The sequence below is a fragment of the Buteo buteo genome, chromosome 26 (genome assembly GCF_964188355.1).
Source record: "Buteo buteo chromosome 26, bButBut1.hap1.1, whole genome shotgun sequence".
Classification (NCBI taxonomy): Eukaryota; Metazoa; Chordata; class Aves; order Accipitriformes; family Accipitridae; genus Buteo; species Buteo buteo.
In genome coordinates this window covers 225,933-243,894 of record NC_134196.1, presented here as the reverse complement: position 1 = coordinate 243,894, position 17,962 = coordinate 225,933, and the positions used below count along the sequence as shown (strand labels likewise).

General features: G+C 38.5%; 1 protein-coding gene across 6 annotated transcripts in view; it reads left to right on the top strand.

Annotated features, from left to right (window-relative positions):
* Positions 1 to 17,940, top strand: part of IFT56 (intraflagellar transport 56) — a 50,721-nt gene extending 32,781 nt beyond the window's left edge. For 2 of the 6 annotated variants that reach the window (XM_075057767.1, XM_075057771.1), the window contains 6 exons: positions 193 to 281; positions 5,536 to 5,619; positions 7,802 to 7,871; positions 10,714 to 10,820; positions 14,276 to 14,409; positions 15,758 to 16,958. In XM_075057767.1, coding sequence (XP_074913868.1) covers positions 193 to 281; positions 5,536 to 5,619; positions 7,802 to 7,871; positions 10,714 to 10,820; positions 14,276 to 14,409; positions 15,758 to 15,869 — 596 coding nt within the window. In that variant the 3' untranslated portion in view covers positions 15,870 to 16,958. Of the gene's footprint in view, positions 1 to 192; positions 282 to 2,285; positions 2,435 to 5,535; positions 5,620 to 7,801; positions 7,872 to 10,713; positions 10,821 to 14,275; positions 14,410 to 15,757; positions 16,959 to 17,571 lie in introns of those variants that run through there. The other 4 variants (XM_075057769.1, XM_075057770.1, XM_075057768.1 and 1 more) reach the window with 4 other exon arrangements.
* The last annotated feature ends 22 nt before the right edge of the window (positions 17,941 to 17,962 follow it).

Below are 17,962 nucleotides of genomic sequence, written 5' to 3'. Positions count from 1 at the left end.
ATGCTGCAGAGAAAGTTGACAAGATGATCTAATAGTTTTTCTAACCTCTAGTGTGGTCCTTTGCCTGAAAAGGCAAGTTACGCTATTTTTAGAAGTTAGCTGCTTTCTTAGTTGCCAGCAATCTAGGCAGTGATTTCCATTACCATGTGATTGTTAAATTCTACAAATCTGCATTTCTCTTTTGAATTTTAGATACCATTCCAGGGAGACAGTGCATGTCCTCCTGCTTCTTTCTTCTTAGACAGTTTGCCAATGTCCTGATTTACCTCAACTCAGTCAAGGTTAGTATTATTATTTAGTATTGGTAGTAGTACTCTAATGCATGTAATCACTACTTACGGAATTAGACTGTACTGTGTGAGACACTATGTAACATAAAAAGATACAGAAACACAACAGTAACAACAAAACACAGGAATGACAGTGGGACATAACTGGTCAGTACAGCAAATGGATCAAAAAGTAAAGCAGCAGTTTATAAGATAGCATTGTGCAGCATGGTGGGCATGATGGTCTCATCACACTTGCAATTTAACCATTATCAGGCTTTCTGGTGACATCACAGAAGATGAGGAAGATAATTAAAGGAAGACAATGAAAAAATTTGTGGATATTTATGGAGTGGGCAGCATGGAGGAAAAAACCCAAAAGTTCTCTTAAGATTTATCAAATGAGTGATGGAGATTAGTGTCACTGGTTAATAACTGGGAGCAACATTTTAATGAACAAGAGTGTGTAAGGAAGATAGGACATGAAGGACTCTGAAAGTAATAAAGCTTATATTTTACAGGGAAAGCAGTCACTGTGAAGGGCTAAGATAGGGCAGTATTACCAAAGCAATAAGCTAAGAATATTATTTTTGCAGAAGTAATCTGAGTGGTACCCTGCAGGCAATGTTGCATTTTTCAAAGTAAGAGAAGGAGTTTGCAGTTACCATAATGCAGCATTATCAGATCACCAGTATTCAATGGATAAAATGGGTACAACTTACAGATATCCAGTTACAAGTCACATGTAAGGAAAAAGAGAGAGGCTGGAGTGTGATTATAGGGTGAAGTGATTGTAGTCTTGTTCCAGTGATTTGAAACTAGAGTTGTAAGAACTCTATATTTGGTAGGAAGAGGAATGAGAATCTAAAAAGAAATTATTAGGGAGATACACGAGATGAGCACAATTACAGTGTTCTAAGGAGGGTGAGATCTAAAGAAAAACGTGTGGTTGTAATGGTGCCAAAAGCAGCTGATGGGTGACAAATGATGAAGGTGTAGTGTTTTTAAACTTCTTCTGGAAAGAGGTTATTGAAGAAATCCCAAGTGGCTGCAGGCACTGGAATGGCTCCACTGTAGTGGAATGAAGAGACACACACCACCACCACCCCCCCTCCAAATTGGAGTGTGTGTGTAATTGAAGAAAAGGAGAGCTGGAAACTAAGAGTGAGATTTGTTTTGCCTAACTTGAGCCATCTAAAAGTCAGATTTCTAGTTATAACTGATCATCTGGTCTCAGTCTATAGCTAACAGAGGCAGGTGGTAATTTCCAGAGGAGAATTCATCCTATGAATTTCTTATACTTATCTTAGAATGGAATGAGTGATCCCATAGAAATGCCCAGCTCTTTCCATTTCCTTTAAAAAGTTCTTAAACAACTAGTTCTAACCTGAAAAGGTTAAAGTTAAATGTGATTACTCACCACCTCCAAGGTATATGGGAAAGCTTACAAATGAGAGAGGGAGAACAGTAGCATCTGGGGAGGCAAATGGAGTTGTCATTGATATTGGAAAGTAAGGCTAGTGTTTGTAAAGGAAAGAGCCAGAAATGAACAAGGCACTAAACAGAAATTAAGAGGGAGAAAGTGAGCAATAGAGTGATCAGAGGATAGGTCAGAGTCATGAGGCAAGAGAAGCCCTACAGGGAAGGGGATTAGGTGAGACAATTCTGTGTCTGTGAGGGTATAAAGGAAAGTGTTGTAGGAAGGGTTGGAAAAAAAATATGAATGGAAAAGGAAGAGCACAGAATAGTCGGTGTTATTTTGTAAGGTGTTAGTAAGAGCCCATGCAGAGGGAAATATAGGTGAGGGATAGGTCTAATGTTTAAAAACTGCCAGGAGGGAGGCAGAAATAGTGACAGGTACAGGTATGCAAGCGTTCAGTCCTGCTATATTTATCAGCTAGAAGAAGGAGCATTCTTACCTTATTGGATTTGGGAGAAACAATTTTATTATGTGTGCATAGGAGAGGGGAAGGGTTATCTGACTGTTTGTTTGGATGTTTTGTCTTAAAATCGTAGCTGTTTTGCTTGAAGTATGCAGAACTACTGTTGCACATTATAACATATGTAAGTGGATCTCAGCTTGCAAACTGGACTTGTCCACATATACATGCTTTTGGCATCAGTAGCCATATATCTGTTTTGATGTGACCCATATTTAGGCAAAGGTAAGACTTTTTTTTTTTAAATATTCCCTCGGTTTTCACAGCTGTAATGTGAATGCATTTATAAGGGCGAAACAAAATATTAAGCCAAGTAAAGAAAATTCAGTGTGAAAAAAGATTCATGCCTTTCATTGCACAGTGGTCTACTCTTACTTGAAATACTGGCCATTGCCCCCCTCAAATGCAGAAAGAAACATGAATCAGACCATAATTAGAAATTGAAATATTGTCTTAAGAGATTTAGAGGATATCATTTGCTATAGAGGGAAGTTAAGAAAACAAAATGATACAAAATGAGGATTAGAATAAACAAGTTAGAGGTGAAAACTCCATTTGTATTAGGAGAGGCTGAAAACACGATACAGCTTGCTGGAATTGCAGCAAATTCACAATGTCTTTTCCAAGAAAATGCATTTTGTCCCTCTCAAAACACAGTTGGTTTATGGAATTCATTGTCATAGTTCAAAGTAGGGTTGAGGTTGCAAGTTTGGAAGGTTTTATAGATTGTATCTAGCAAGTTGCAAAATGATCAAGCTTAAGTAAAATATGTATTTGTTAAATTCTTGAAGGGAATCATAAATACTGGTAATTGGAGACATAATACGGTTGATAATTAGCAAGGACTAAGGTCAAAAGTTTTCAGTATACTACCACTTTCCTTGCATGGTTCTTTTGAAGTAGTTGGTCATTCTCATCATTTTTTAGCTGCTACTAGCCACTGCTCAGATTTACTTAGGTCATTCCCCTTCTCTTCAGGTCACAGGAATGCAAACAATTCTTCCTGTACCATGTTACAGGCAAGGTTGAGGTGGCTTTACAGTCACCTTTGTGTTTCATTCACAGGAATAAACTTTAGTAGAATCTCTGCAGCTCTTTAAGTGGAGCTGTGCACTTTGTGAAGATCGTTTGCAGGATATTCTCTCAGGAAACACCACCTTTGTCCATGATTGATTAAAACTGCTTTAGGCATGAGAATGTCTCAAAGGACACCTTATTATAAATGTATTGCCAGCTGCCCTGGGGGTGACATTATAACACTGACGATCAACTGACAAGACAAGCTAATTCAGGCTCAGCAGCGTTCTGGCCACAAGGAATGCTTCATTGTTCAACTGGGTATCTAGGCGTCTCGTTAAAATGGACATCACTCAGAGCACAGTCAGTTTTATGAAAAGATTGAAGACTGCTAAAAAGACCACAAAGGAGTGAAGTCCAGTACATATAATGTGGTTTAAAAAAAAAAAAAGAAAAAAAGAGGAGGAGGAAACAAAACATCTCGCTGCTGTGAAAGTGTTGCACTATCAGCAGCACTAGTTCATTTCTACTCGTTTTGTTTTTGCAGCAGGTCTGGTCTCTAGCACTAATACAACCAGGATAGAATGACACAGGTTTTTAGTTTGGTTGCTGACAGAGTTTCTTTTCTGTTTTAATTAAAAAATACAGTGGAGCCTATTGGAACAGAAGAAACTATTCATGCAGTAAAACTAGCATCTTGCTCACCAGCTTTGCTTTACCTGGGACTTGTGCTGATTCACACGAAACTATCACTGAGGAAGAATACAGTAAAGTGTTGTAATTCTCATATAGTGAAACCAGTTAGTTCACCCTAAGGCTACTGAAATGTTTTCACAAACTAAGCTTAAGATTGACCCAATTGGTTCATCCTCATGCTTTCACATAGCTGAATATATCTGCCAGCTTTTGGACCCTAACAGACTATTTGGGTGAAACCTAGACATCCGGCAAATGGTGGCAACCCCCCACCTCTCCTCTCAAGGCACTAGCTTGATGTATGTGAGTGGGCTGGATCAGTACCCTTTGTTGACTGGCTGTGACAGGGAAGAGAAGAGGTTCCTCAAGCGTCCCTACATCATGAAAGAAGATATCACTGCGAAAGGGTTTTGCCCCTTGCTTCCCATATCTTTTGTACAGTCCCAATGATGGTTTTTACCTCCTCCTTACCCTAATGAGGGAACAAAACAAAAGTTTGATCTCCCTACACAAGTTCTGTTTCTTTTATAGATGTTATATAAGGAAAAACATTTCTTCCTCTACACACCTTGCTATTTTGCACCCAGGAAGGCTTTTCTTGCAGTAACTATAGTGGATAAACCACCCTGCTTTCTTGCCACACACTTTCATAAGCACTGCACCTCCCCTGGGCAGGGATCCTCAATCCCATCCACGCTTGTAGCTGTGATATTGTGTTCCACCTTACCTCTACCAGGTCTACCGGTGCAGCAGTGTGGGACAGTGCTGAATGCAGAACACACCCAGCTGACTTTTGGTCATCTGAGTTATACTTCAGTCTGGGCATCTGACCATGATCAAATCTAAGCTATTTGGGTCAAACCTAAATGTCGGGCTAACCTGTACCTAGAGTTATATTTCCTGCTTTGGCCCATGCAGCTTTTCAGAAAAGATACAGCTAGATCAACCTCATCTGTCATTAACCAGGTGTATCCAGTCTAATATTATGGGAGACAAAAACTTAGTGTTGCACTTCAGATAGAGAAGGGTGCCTGTAAGCAAGGCTTGAGCTACAGCGTGGTACTGTGGCTCCACCTCCATCATGTGATCCAGTGTGTCAGACTAGCATCTGTCACATAACCAGATCCACAGGATCTCTTGTTGAACCTTGAGAAGTCTTGAAAAAACAAACTGTTCATCTCCTTAAGCCATTAGGGAGTCAACTGCCTATTTACCACCCTAGTGGTGAAATAAGTGCTTGGGAGGTGAAAGAGACCATGGCAGCACAGCCTGTCTTCACATGCCCAAAGTGAAAATTATACCCACAAAAGCTGCCACAGCAATTTTGAGCTGGGAGCATTCTCCAGATCTCTCATGATTAGCACTGTGGAATGTTCCAGCTGTGTTTGTAGTCACGAATGTAGGATGGAAAGCCAGTCCATAATTTTCTACCCACTGTTTATAAATGCTGTATGTTCATAATGTGGGTTTTTCTTTTTCCTTCCCATTGTCTTGATATAGTCTGACTCAGATTTAGGGGGGGGGTATTTTTAATGTTGTTATAATGTTATACCATAGGAGGAGGGGTTTTTGTTTCATTTATTTGGGTTTTGTCTGTGTGGCTTATTTTCCAGAGTTACTTCTACAATGATGACACTTTTAACTTCAACTACGCCCAAGCCAAAGCTGCCATGGGCAATTTTAGTGAGGCTGAAGAGGTATGTATTTACTTTCTTTCAAAAACAACAATGGAAACATTTCCCACATACTCCCCTCTTTCCTTCCTTTTCTCCTTCCAGATCTTCACATTAGTTGAAAATAAGCAGGTTGTGTGGAACATCCTCTTCCCCTTAGAGGAACTGAAACTCTCAGTGAACACTATTCAGAAAAGATTATCTTGCTAATCTTGTAATGTGAGGTATATGGGGAAATCATGCTGCTTGTGGTGCATCACAAGAGTGCTTGCAGCTATCTCTAATTGATCAAAGAATGCCCTCTTAACCAGATTTCCTACACTTTGTCTGGGATCCCAGGCAGTCTTATTGTTCAGACTGACTAGGGCATGCTAAGTAAAAGACACTGAATAGTTAAGAGCTTCTAGGTGTCCCTAGAAATTTGTCTTTAAAAAAAAAAAAAAATTCTTCCTCTGGGAGATGTGGGAGGAAAAGAGGAAGTGCTTGCTATCTTATTCAGCAGCATCCAGATGCAGCTGGAAGAGATTAACTTCTACACACAGCATTTTTTGTGTCTATGTGCTGTAGAAACTTAATTACAACTAAAATATGCAAAAGCAAATAGCTATTATGAAGATGGAAGCAACATTTTCCACAAGACCAGAAAGAAGACAAACCAGAAAAAAACCCAACCACGTAGTCTAAAGTGAATCATATAGGTTTGCTTGGTTTGGGTGGGGTTTGTTTGGTTTTCCTGTCTTTCTAACTATTTAACTCTTCAGGTTCCTCCACAACAGAGCCCTCCTAGGATTTTGGGGGGAGGGCATTGTTTTGTTTGGGCTTTCCCCCCCCCCCAGCAGCCACCTCCTTAAGTTCTGTGACCTGAAATTGCATCTCTCTAAGAAAAATATCCAAGACTGTCAGGCAAAATGGATATATATTTCAATTCACCTACCTTAATTTAGTTAGCTTGATGAAAATTCAGGTGAGTATCTTTTAAAACTATGCTAGCAGGCTATGCTGATTCCTGAGACTTTATAAAAATGATAATGCTATAAGTAAGCTTTAGCTGCAGCCAGGCAACAGAGATACACAAAGGTGTAAACTGCTGTTAATCCACATTTTTTCCTCTTATGTTCTTACAAATGATTCTATATAAACTTATGTTATGTAGGTGATGTATTTAAACAACAGAATTATGTAATTAAATTGATTAGTCTGACCTAATGTCTGATCTTTGTGATGACACTTTCATATAAAGATCACCCTTCCCCAGTGTCTCATAAACTTGTAAAATATCTCCACATATAGCACTTATTAAGTTATTTAAAAGCTTACCTACCTGGACATACTGAAATAAAACCTTTGATAAAATGCTACTTACAGTGATAATGCTTTCTTATTTCTTCCCTCTTACCCCTTCCCCCCCCCCCCTTCCCCCCCAAATCAGGGGATCAGCAATGTCTAACCAATAAAAATGTCAGTAATCTGTGGAACTTGCTGTTCCAGTACATACATCTGCTCCTATAAAGGTATTTTGAGTTTTGCCAGTAGCATCCTACTATAGTTACAAATAGACATGCAGAGAGGCATAAGCAGCTTTTTCCTGTGAGCAAAGCCAGAGTACATTTTAAAATGTATAACTTCCCCCCACGCATCCCTTTAGATGTAGAATGTAATAAACCTGTAATAAACCTGTATTTGTACAGTAAGTTACAAAAGACAAATGTTTTGCCTTAGAACCTTACTGAAACTAAAATGGTTAGAAATGACTTATTGCTGACCTGGAATGATCTCTGACATGTATGGGGAGGAACGGCTCATATATATGTGAAACTTCTGGTATTTCAAGAAGATGCTAATGTAATTGCTTGCATTGCTTTCTAAACAAACACATTCCAAATAGCTTTTCCCACAGGCCCAGTGTTCCTTTGTGCTGTTTGTGTTGCATGGCCGCCCACTGGCACTTGTTCAGAGCAGGCCACACCTTCTGCACAGCTTGGCGTTTTGAAGCTGCAGAAGTCCCTTGATAAGCATGGCACTGTTTGAATCCCCCACCTACCTGACACGGATACCCCTACACTGCACTTACATACCTTAACTTTTCTCATGAAGCAGTTGTTCGTGTGGCTTAAGCCTTAACTGCATGTTGAAACGAGGCAGGTCTGCCTTCTGTTTGTTTAAAAGTACATGCATGTATAATCTTTTATCTTCCTTCTTCCTGCAGGTGTTCCTTTTGATCCAGAGTGAGAAGATAAAGAATGATTTTGTTTACCTTAGCTGGCTAGCTCGCTGCTGTGAGTCACTTTACTCTCAACATTGCAGAATACAGATCCTCCTCTATTGCATCAGTCTTGGCAATCCACTTTCCTAATTGAATTTAATGTTGTAGGTTGATTCAGGACTATGAAAGTGAAAAGCTGATTGCACTAGTTATAGCGTGGGTGGTTATTGCACCTTTCATACATCTGGCTTTAGTAAGCAATTACTGCTTCAGTGCAATGCTGTTATAGTTCTGTCAATGCAGCTTTGTCCTAACCAGTGAACCTTTTTCTTCTCAATTGTCTACTCAGTTGCTTGAGTGAATTTTTTCTGTCTTAAAAGACTGAGTTACAACTCTGAAACATTCAGAATAAAACACAAAATAGAAGCATCCATACTGGGTCAGGCCCAAGGGTCTGTCTACCTCCAAGAGTAGCCAATGTCAGATGCCTAGGGAAGAGAAGAATCAGGCAAGCATATGCGGTATTTTTCTTCCTACCACATTATTCTTCATGTTGTTCAAACTCCTGTGCCTGGGGGATGTCCTTTATAATCTCCAGCATGTTTTTTCTTCCAAAAACTTTTCCATTCTTCCCTTGAACCCATAAAACTTTTGCTATGTTTCATATCCTATAGCAAGTTTTATTTAGTTTTTCTGAACCAGTTTTTAAAACATTGCAGAGTACACCGCAGAACAGATGTAGCTACAGTGCCACATGCAAAATAGTACAGAGGTGGGCTTTTCTAATGACTCAAGTCTGAGACTCCCTAGGTTAATTTGTTTTCCTTACAGTGGCTCAATACAAAAATGTTCTCTTCTCAAACAATTTTCAGTAATTGCACTTGGAATGTAAATATGTATGTTTTGGGACTTTATGCCCTATTGCAGATGTATCGCAGATGTGGTCAAGATCTCGAACATCTTTCCAGACAGGCACATCACACCTATGGATGCTTATCTATGACTCTATTTTAGGATGTGCCAGTTTATTTCCTTTTTCATGAAGCTGCAGTATCTTCTTGTGTTTGAGTGTTTTATATGTGGATGTTTTATGTGATTTTTTTTTCTGATGGGAGAACTCCCATTGCAAAGGAAATTCATGGTTTGTCTGTGGACAGTGTTCATCCCTTTGATTCCATGCTATAATAGTTCTTTGACATACATCTGGGGATGCAGAACTCTTTGAAGGTGCTACTTATTATACAAGAAGTAGAATTAACACCGTGTTATCAATTAAAAATTTTCTAGCTCTTTCATAGGAGTTACTAGTTATTCTCGAGTGTGCCTTTTGCCATTCTGAATTCCTGTTGAAGTTCCAGTAGAGCTGCTGTATTCTTCTGTGTCTGTCTTAAAATTTTGATTTTTCATTCCCAAACAGCTGCTAGAATTCTTTGCAGAAACAACTGTTCAGTGATGAATATAGTTATCTTTTTGTGTCAAGTATGTAAATTGCTATTAGAGCCTTCTGGATAAAAGCTGCTGTAGAAATTACAAAGCATTATAATACATTCATGTCAGAGAATGATTATGTATTGAATCGTAAACGATTCAATGCTGAAATATTTCCAAAGGGCAGAAAGTACCAGAGATGCATCTTTTTTGGATGCTAGACAGTATTTTTTTGTTTAATATAATTGTACTATTTATACCAAATTCTTCTTGAAGAGAAGGTAAAAAAACATTGAATTAGCACAGTACTCCATTTGTCTAAATAGATGGGTTGGTGTTTGGAAATTAAGACCTTGCTGTTGGCCACTGTGTATGGTATCTGGAGCTGATGAAAGAAAAATCTGATTTGGTGTCTTGCTGCCTCCTAAATGAGAAGTGACCATAAATCCTGTGATTTGGTGTTACGTGTTTATTTTTGATGATTGCCACCCATTCTACCTGCAACATATGTATTGGCAAAGTGGACACAGATACGATAAGCTAAGCAGTCCCTCTTTGGAAAGAGCACAAGAGTGGTCCATGTGTGAACAACCAGCTACTCTGTGAGTAGCTGGTAAGACTTGAAAAATAAAGGAATACTTAATTTCATTTTCTTTTCTCACAGTACTTGAATGAGTCTGTAATTATCAATATCAACCTCAGATTCAACAGAATGGGTTCCTATTTCCAGAAAATCAAATTTTAGAACTCATAGTGTTCAAACACCCTAGCAGAATTTCCACTAGCTGACATGGAAGATTCAGATTCTTTTATTTCTAATTGTGTGTAGCAGTGATGTTTTAAGTTGAAGGCCAATGAAAAATTCTAGTCATATGGGAAAATTTAAAACCAGCACAAAATCTCAGGAAGTTGGAAACATTTTTTCCTAGTAGATGCATAATGACAAGTTTTGTTATTCTCAGAGGGGCTTTGCTTCCCACCCCCACCCCACCCCCCCACCTTTCAGTTTGTTATGAATCATGGGAAGTGAGTGTTTAGACTGAGGTGGGCACCAAGTATTAAAGACCTCAGTTTTGTGCCAATTAAATTTTTTCTGTGTCTAAGAACACATAATCCTAAATCTCACCATCTAAAGGGATTGCCACAGTTCATTATCCTGCAAAAAATAACTTCTCTAATGCTTTCCATTCTTTCCGTAATCATATCTGAAATCATGAGAGTTGTGCTTATTGCTGTATCTGTGAAATATAAATTGAGATGTAAACGCCATAATTATTTCTCTTGACATTGGTATTCTCTGATGAATTGGTTGTTATCGCTAGTAAGGCAGAAGATAAGGACAAGTTTCCCTTCTCAACCTCATGCTCCCAGGGTGAGGCATGCATTTACATTAAGCAAAGAAATTTAGGAACATTTATTCCACCTGCCATTTTGTTTTGTGCATAGCATATTCTTTTCACAATCCCAGCTCTTTGTTGTTATTGCAGATATTATGAATAAGAAACCACAGTTGGCCTGGAAGCTCTATCTGAAGATGGAGACCTCAGGGGAGTCCTTTAACCTATTGCAGCTCATTGCAAATGATTGCTACAAAGTGAGTCTTCTCTTCAGAACTTGGTGTATGGCATGTTAATTCAGTGATTGTACCAACAGCCATTTCTTTGATACTTTCCATCATTGTCATCTCTAGTGAACTTTCTTTTATAACAGTGGGATGTCTAATATTGTAGGTGACTTGGCAAGGATTAGTCAGTATTTTAACCTACAGGCTTTCTTGGTAGACAACCCACTGATTAAAATGCTGGTAAATTACCAGATGCTTGAGCTATCAATAACAATTAATGGTTTCTTCTCCTAGCAGGGATTCACTGTTGGTAGAAATGACAAGAAACTTAGGAAAAAAAATCTAGCATAGATTCAGCAAGGAGCCTCATGCTGCATTTTTTTCTGGGACAGTGTTATTTTTTCCTTAAAGATGGTAATGGCAATGGGAGATACTCCTTTGCTGATCATAAGGAAATGGAAAGAGAATTCCCACATCTACTATTCTATCTGCCCAAATGGGGCAAAGAGGTACAGGGTGTGTGTAGTCGTTAAGAATAAAACTACTCAGAAAAAATGGTGAGCTTAACTGCCTACAGCGGGATCCCTACTAACACATAATAATTCTTCTTTTGAACCTTTTCTGAGGGGACTTTTAAAGAGATGAGGTTAGACTAAACTGTCTAACATTTTTAAAAGTCAGGCTAGACAAGACAATGTCCACTTTAGTAGGGATGCTCTAGGCATTTTAGAACAAGTTAAAATATATGCTACCTTGCTTGTACTAAGCTTCTAGATTGTGTTTACTAGTTTTGATGCTCCATGCTAATACACTGCTGGCACACCTCCAAATTCTAGTTTATACAAAGCTATGTTAGTAGTGAAGAGATCTTGGGAAGCTGATTACAATTCGGCCTAAATTCCTAACATCTAATTCTTCAGATGGTGTCTATAGACAGTGAGACTTAGCTATGAGTCAAGTTTTTTTGCTGTTCTACAAAGCATGGAAAGAAAACATGAGAGCTTCCTCCACAGTATGATTGTAGAGGCATATATAAAGAAAACTTGTTGAGAGGATTGTAAGTGACACTATAGGAGAAAGAAATATTTGTTGTCCTATGCAGAGTACTGCTGTGCATGATTTCAGTCAACAGTAATAGGATGCTGTATCCGGCATCCTCTGTGCCATCTACAAGGATGATTGCACTGTGTTGGAATCTAGAGGAGTGGCAGCTCAGTGACAGGAGAAAAGGATGTTCTTTGGAAAAGTGTCATGGTGAGGCACAGGCCACCCACTTTTCAGAATGTATTGGCCAGAGCCAGCAGGTGGACTGAAGTTATTTGGGGAGCAACTGGTTTAGATTTAATTTAAATTAAATATAGAATGTAAAGACAGATTGTGATTTTGTGATTGTGCAAATATAGTAGTTCACTGTTTTAAGAAGGCGGATGGGAGAAGAAGAGCAGAACTCAGATAATAGGTGTAAAGCTCATGGAGCTGGTTCAGTGGAGCCTAATAAGAGCTAGCAGCTGTTAGCATAGGCTTATTGAAGATACAGTGACCAAACTTGCCAGCATAGAGGAAAGATAGTAAACTGAGTTCTGTTGGAAAACCTCCCAATGATTCTCAGTTCAGCCAAGCTCCCCAAAGAGCAGCAATATCTGCCTACTATCTGTAACATTATTTTTTGCTGTTTTTCTTCATCTAACAAAGTAACATGTTCTCAAAATCCTAGCACGTAACTGAAAGTCAGAAGATCTACCTTGTGATCTCAAAAACATTCTTCTAAAACTGAGCAAATTATCTCTTACACATGTTTCAAGTATTCAGTCCACCATCTCACCCTAGAAGTCTTGTTGCTCAAGCAAATGGCTATGCCTCTGGTGTTCCCTGTAGCTGCAATTTCTGAAAGCAAGTTGACAATCAGACCTTATGTAAAATCTCTCACTAGACCATTTTAAGTCTCACTTAAATCAGTTGATTGCTTTGCCTAAATTCTTCTCAAAACCTTATTGTACTCTAGAGGAGAATCAGCTCCACGCTTTGGATTTATCTAGAGCTCTTAAAAACTGCACTTACAGGACTAAATTTTTCAGCCTAATTATGTGTCTATGTATGGCCATAAATGACTGCTCCAAAGACCAAGGAATTTAATTTCAAAAATGATAACTATAGTGTTACAATTTGTCTTTCTATTATATTGGAGGTCCACAGACAGCACCATAACTGTAACTTAAGAGGGCAGTCACACTAGGCTTCACTCAACAGAATGCTGAATGAACATAGATGGAGCAGGGTCAACAGTGTCCTGAGACTAGGTGTAACTAGATGCCCCATTCCTATGCTGATAGAATTTGTTCCATGAGGAAGCTGGGATGCAGAAGTTCTGGCTAATTTCTTGCTGCTTTTCATGCAATAGCCTATCTTATCCATATAGTGAACGGCACATGACTTGGGGTGAAGCGTTTCTGCTTCTATGTCAGGTAGAAGGAGGACATTAAACCGATATCTGCTTAATGGAACTAGATCAGATGCCAGTTTGGAGAAATCAGTACTCATTTTTTCTTTTTAGCTGACACACCTGATACTGTTTATACTTACTATCTTTATTCCCATCCATTTGAGTGCTTGCCAGTCACCTGTGGTTAAAATCACCATTTATGTGAAGAAAAGGGAATTATTACTCCTTCTGTAGTACCTGTGTTTCTCTGACTAAAATTTCCAAACATAACTCCCACAGCCTGTCCCTTTTTCTCAGCAGATGCAGGCTTCCAGCCACCAAAGGATGGGAGGTTATGCTCAGTCTACCTTCTGAGCTCTCTCATGGGAAGATGCTGGCCACAAACAACATTGCTATTCAGGCTTGCCCAAGTGAAGAACACTCACAGTCATAGATAAGGTCCACATGAGTTATACTGACTTCAAAAGCCACAGTTACTGTGGTCACTCCTTTTGCTCAGGAACATTTTGGATTATAGAGGCTGCTGAATCTTGTTTTGTACTGTACTGTAACAGTGCAGAAAAAAATTTAGCTCTAAGTTAAACCCAAAAGACAACCAAATATGTATCTGTGACCATCTCTACATGAGGAAAATTGGTTCCATTTTCAAATGTTTGCACTAGTTTGAAGTTGATATTCTATCAAGGACTTTGGTATAGTCAGTACAACACTAGATAGGGCACCTCATAAAAAAGAAGTTCTGTGCTAGTGTTATCTGTGTATGATCAAAACAACAGTGCTGATCGTTGCCAACTAATAAAGTTCACAGCGCAGTTTGTGTATAATATGTTCAAAGACATAGACTAGTAATGTTATACTACCACCTGTTTCCCTACATAGAACTGAAATGTGCCTGTTCTGTGTCACTTGCTGCCTGCAGAAAAACAGGAAAATGCACATTGCTTCTATGACTTACTGCCGATTTCAGAAAACTGAGCTCAAAATGTTTAATCCCCTTCTGAAAGATGGCCATATCATCAGGAATAATGTTTCACTTTCTGTGCAGGTGCGACAGTTTTACTATTCAGCCAAAGCGTTTGATGTTCTGGAGAGACTGGACAGTAATCCTGAATACTGGGAAGGCAAAAGAGGTGCCTGTGTGGGTGTCTTTCAAATGATCTTAGCTGGCCGAGAAGCAAAGTGAGTATTCTGTGTTGTATCTGAATTTGTTTTGCTCTTTTCCTATTTCCAGTAAGCCAGAATCATAATCTTAGCTTTAGGACTACGTATCCTCTTCCAATTCTTTATTGACCTTTCAGAGAACAGACGCTCTGGCCCGTGGTTCCATATGCAGTGTTCAATCTGAAGTGTATCTTCCACACCAACAGTTACAGGTGGAGAATAACTTATCAACGAATGCTATGAACTGTAGGAAACCAAAATACGTTTAGTCATTATACTAGGAAGAGCTAAGTTATAAAAGTAGTATGTTCATGAACTGAGGGGAAAGAACCTCATTTCTTGTTGATGGCTTGAGAATGGAAAACTGTCCCATGACATTTTAAACTTCATAGAACAGAACTAAGGAAACATTTACTCAGTGCTGTAGGAAGGGCACAATTTCTCTAAACAGTGAGTAGATGAGACTGTGTTTTCACTAAAATTTGCTTTCTGAAGACACTGTCTATGTCAGACAAATATACTTACTTGATGAAAGCTTAAAGGACATTATCTGTGTTACTGATAATTTTGCTGTCGGCCCACTTCACTGGATGGGAGAATGAGACAGAGTAGTGAGCCTGTATTTAAGAACTGTTCCCTCATGAACATTCTGTGGTGATACCAGATGGCCATTCTCCCCTAGCCAAAGTTGCTGTTTTGTACATGACTGGTAGGTGTGTATCTTGGCTTCTACACCTTCCTTGTATTCCCTTCTCTGCTGGAATAATCTCATTAACTACTGCACCCTTCAAGAGCCCTTTTAGCAATTACTGCAGTAGATGCAGTAAAATACACATAGCTTGCCTGTTTTTCAATATGCATACAAGTTCTTACAGTAAAGTAGCTGGCAAACTGCAGCTTCATACTGGTTTATCCTATTGGTAATGTTCATTTCCATGTTATTTGTATTTATACGGAAGGTGCTTTGACAGCATTAAGCTAGACGTTGCCATATTGAAGACTAGCAAGTAGCATTAAAGAAAAAAAAAAGTTTGCTTTGTTCTGGGGAACTATTTTGCAAGAGTAAGGATTTATATATAAATACATACACGCGCACACAAACTCGAAATTAATTGCATTTTGCTGATTTTTTTTACTTTTAAGTTCTCTCCTTGTTGCAATTATATACAAGACTCTTGTTTTGGTTTGGTTTTTTTTGTCCCCTGGGATCTCATCTACTGTGCATTTTTACCTATTGCTGCTCTGCAGATGCATGGACCTCTCTGTCTAGGAACCATGTTTTGTAAAATAGTTTGGATGTGGGTAGTTGTTTATTGTATCGGTTGGGTCTTACCCTCATTTAAACCTTTGCTTTTCACCATTGTAGAGAGACTCTACGGGAAGTACTGCATCTTCTGAAGAGCACTGGTAATTCTCAAGTAGAATACATTGTCCGCATCATGAAAAAGTGGGCCAAGGAGAACAGAGTCCCTATTTAAGTCAGTGCCACAAAATGAACTGGGTGAGTTACTATTGTGTGTGGGTCTGTACAATGTGGGTCCTGGTTTCTCCTGTCCATTCTGGGTATCTCCTTCCTTGCAGGACTTGAGGCGATCAAGCAGGTTGAACCAGCTGAGCAACAGCGTAGTGCAGTGAGATTGCAAAACATTCAGCAAGTTGGGTTTTTTTAATTAAAGCTTTATTGGTACTTTTTCTGTTGCACCACTCTCTATTCCTCATTCAAAGTTTCAGGTTTTTAGTAGTAATTCTAACCATCTATAAGTCAAAGTGCTCCTCAGATTTTGCCCAGATTTCTCCACATGAGTTACTGGGCTGCTTTGTGGGTTTTTTTCCAGCAAGCCTTCCAGCCTCTGGAGAAGAATCATTTGTGAAATGACTGAGACAAATCTACTTTAGTAAGTGATGGAATGTTGCAAGTAGAGAGGATGAGCGTGACAACCAAAAGCCAGTACTAGGGTACCAGATAATACATAAAGACTTCTATATATTACCTGTCTGGGGTAAAATACAAACTGTATTCTGAGCATTGTCCTTTTCTGGATAAATCTCAATAATTAATACCTTCATTTCTTATTTTTGTCTAGAAGGATTGCTTTCTCTCTTACCATCTTTTTCAGACCATGGAGATTTGACTGACTGTATTGTTCAATCTTGCTTTGAGGGTTGACACTCAAAACATTTATTCATGTTAATATAATTCATTCGACTAACCCGTTTAGTTAGCAGTCTGATGGATAAAAGAACTGGGTGTTTTGAATCATTTTCTTCATCACTTACCACCCTCTTAGCAATATATTTATTATACTTTTGGATTCATTATACTTTCCTGGTTTTTTTTAAGGAGAACAGTTTAGGGAGTACATAATTCTAAAAGAAGGCAACAGTTGTAACATAGAAATGTAGTATATGTTTTGTAGTGAAAAACATTTGCATATTATTTGTAAAAGGAAAATTTACATTTTGTAAATTTGTAAAATACTTATGAAGAGTTTTTTTATCTTTTGGTGGAAACTAAGAATACTGTATTCTCTACTGTCTGTGCTTTGATTAAAGCTCTTAATTGAATCTACAGTTGAATGTTTTGTTGGTCTGTGTTGCTTCATACTGCAGAAGTTGAAATAGTGTGTTCATTTTGCTGTGGAAGAGGGCAGATTTGTGACTGGTTGTTAAATGCATGTTCAGTAATCAGTAGAAGGCAAGCCAATGGCCTTGGTCCTGATTTTGTGGTAGTTTGCTGAAAATAAGGAGGCCGGGTACATATGGATCATATACACTTTTCTGTCATATAACATGTCAGTGTTTTTACTGCTTTGAGCAAAAACTAGTGGGTATCATCATTCAGGTATCTAGAAATACATTGATAGTTGTGGTTACTTGCATTTACATGCATTTACGTCTAGAAAAGTGATCCATCATACTAGCAACAATATTAGACCCTTTCAGCAGGGACAGGGGCAACTTTACACTCTCAAAAGAGATGTGAAGGTAGCAATATTTTCACTGAAAGCAGTTACAAAACACATTTTACTTCTAAAAGGCATTTTTCTTTTCCTTCCCAGTTTAATTAACTTGGAAACAGATCAGGAACACAATTATGAGTCTTGGTACAAAGCTTGAAAAAGTCATGTTGGTGGCTTTGTAGCAGATGTTAAATGCATCTAATTACTCCCTTTATTGCAGCTTAACCTGCAGGAGAGCTGAAGAGCATCCAAATCCATTGCAGACCATTTTACATGTTGGCTGAATCTTCTGAAATAAGTGTGATGGCATTGCAGCATAAGGGCTTGGGGACTAATTTTAAATTCTCTGTTCGTGACCAGTGAAGAAGTTTTTGAAAACCTCAACTTTATTCACTATAGTCATAAAGTCATATTTGATATGCTAAATAATGTGGGTTTTAGCACAGTGCATTTTATTGACTGGTAATAAAGCTTTTGTCATTTAAGACATAAAGAACAGGGGACTGCAGGGCTTTGCCTTGAGCAGTGATGAAATAAAAGATATATTACATGTTGTCCTAGCATTTAAGGTCTTGGTAATGGAACAGATATGTAGGTACTATTAAAATGCA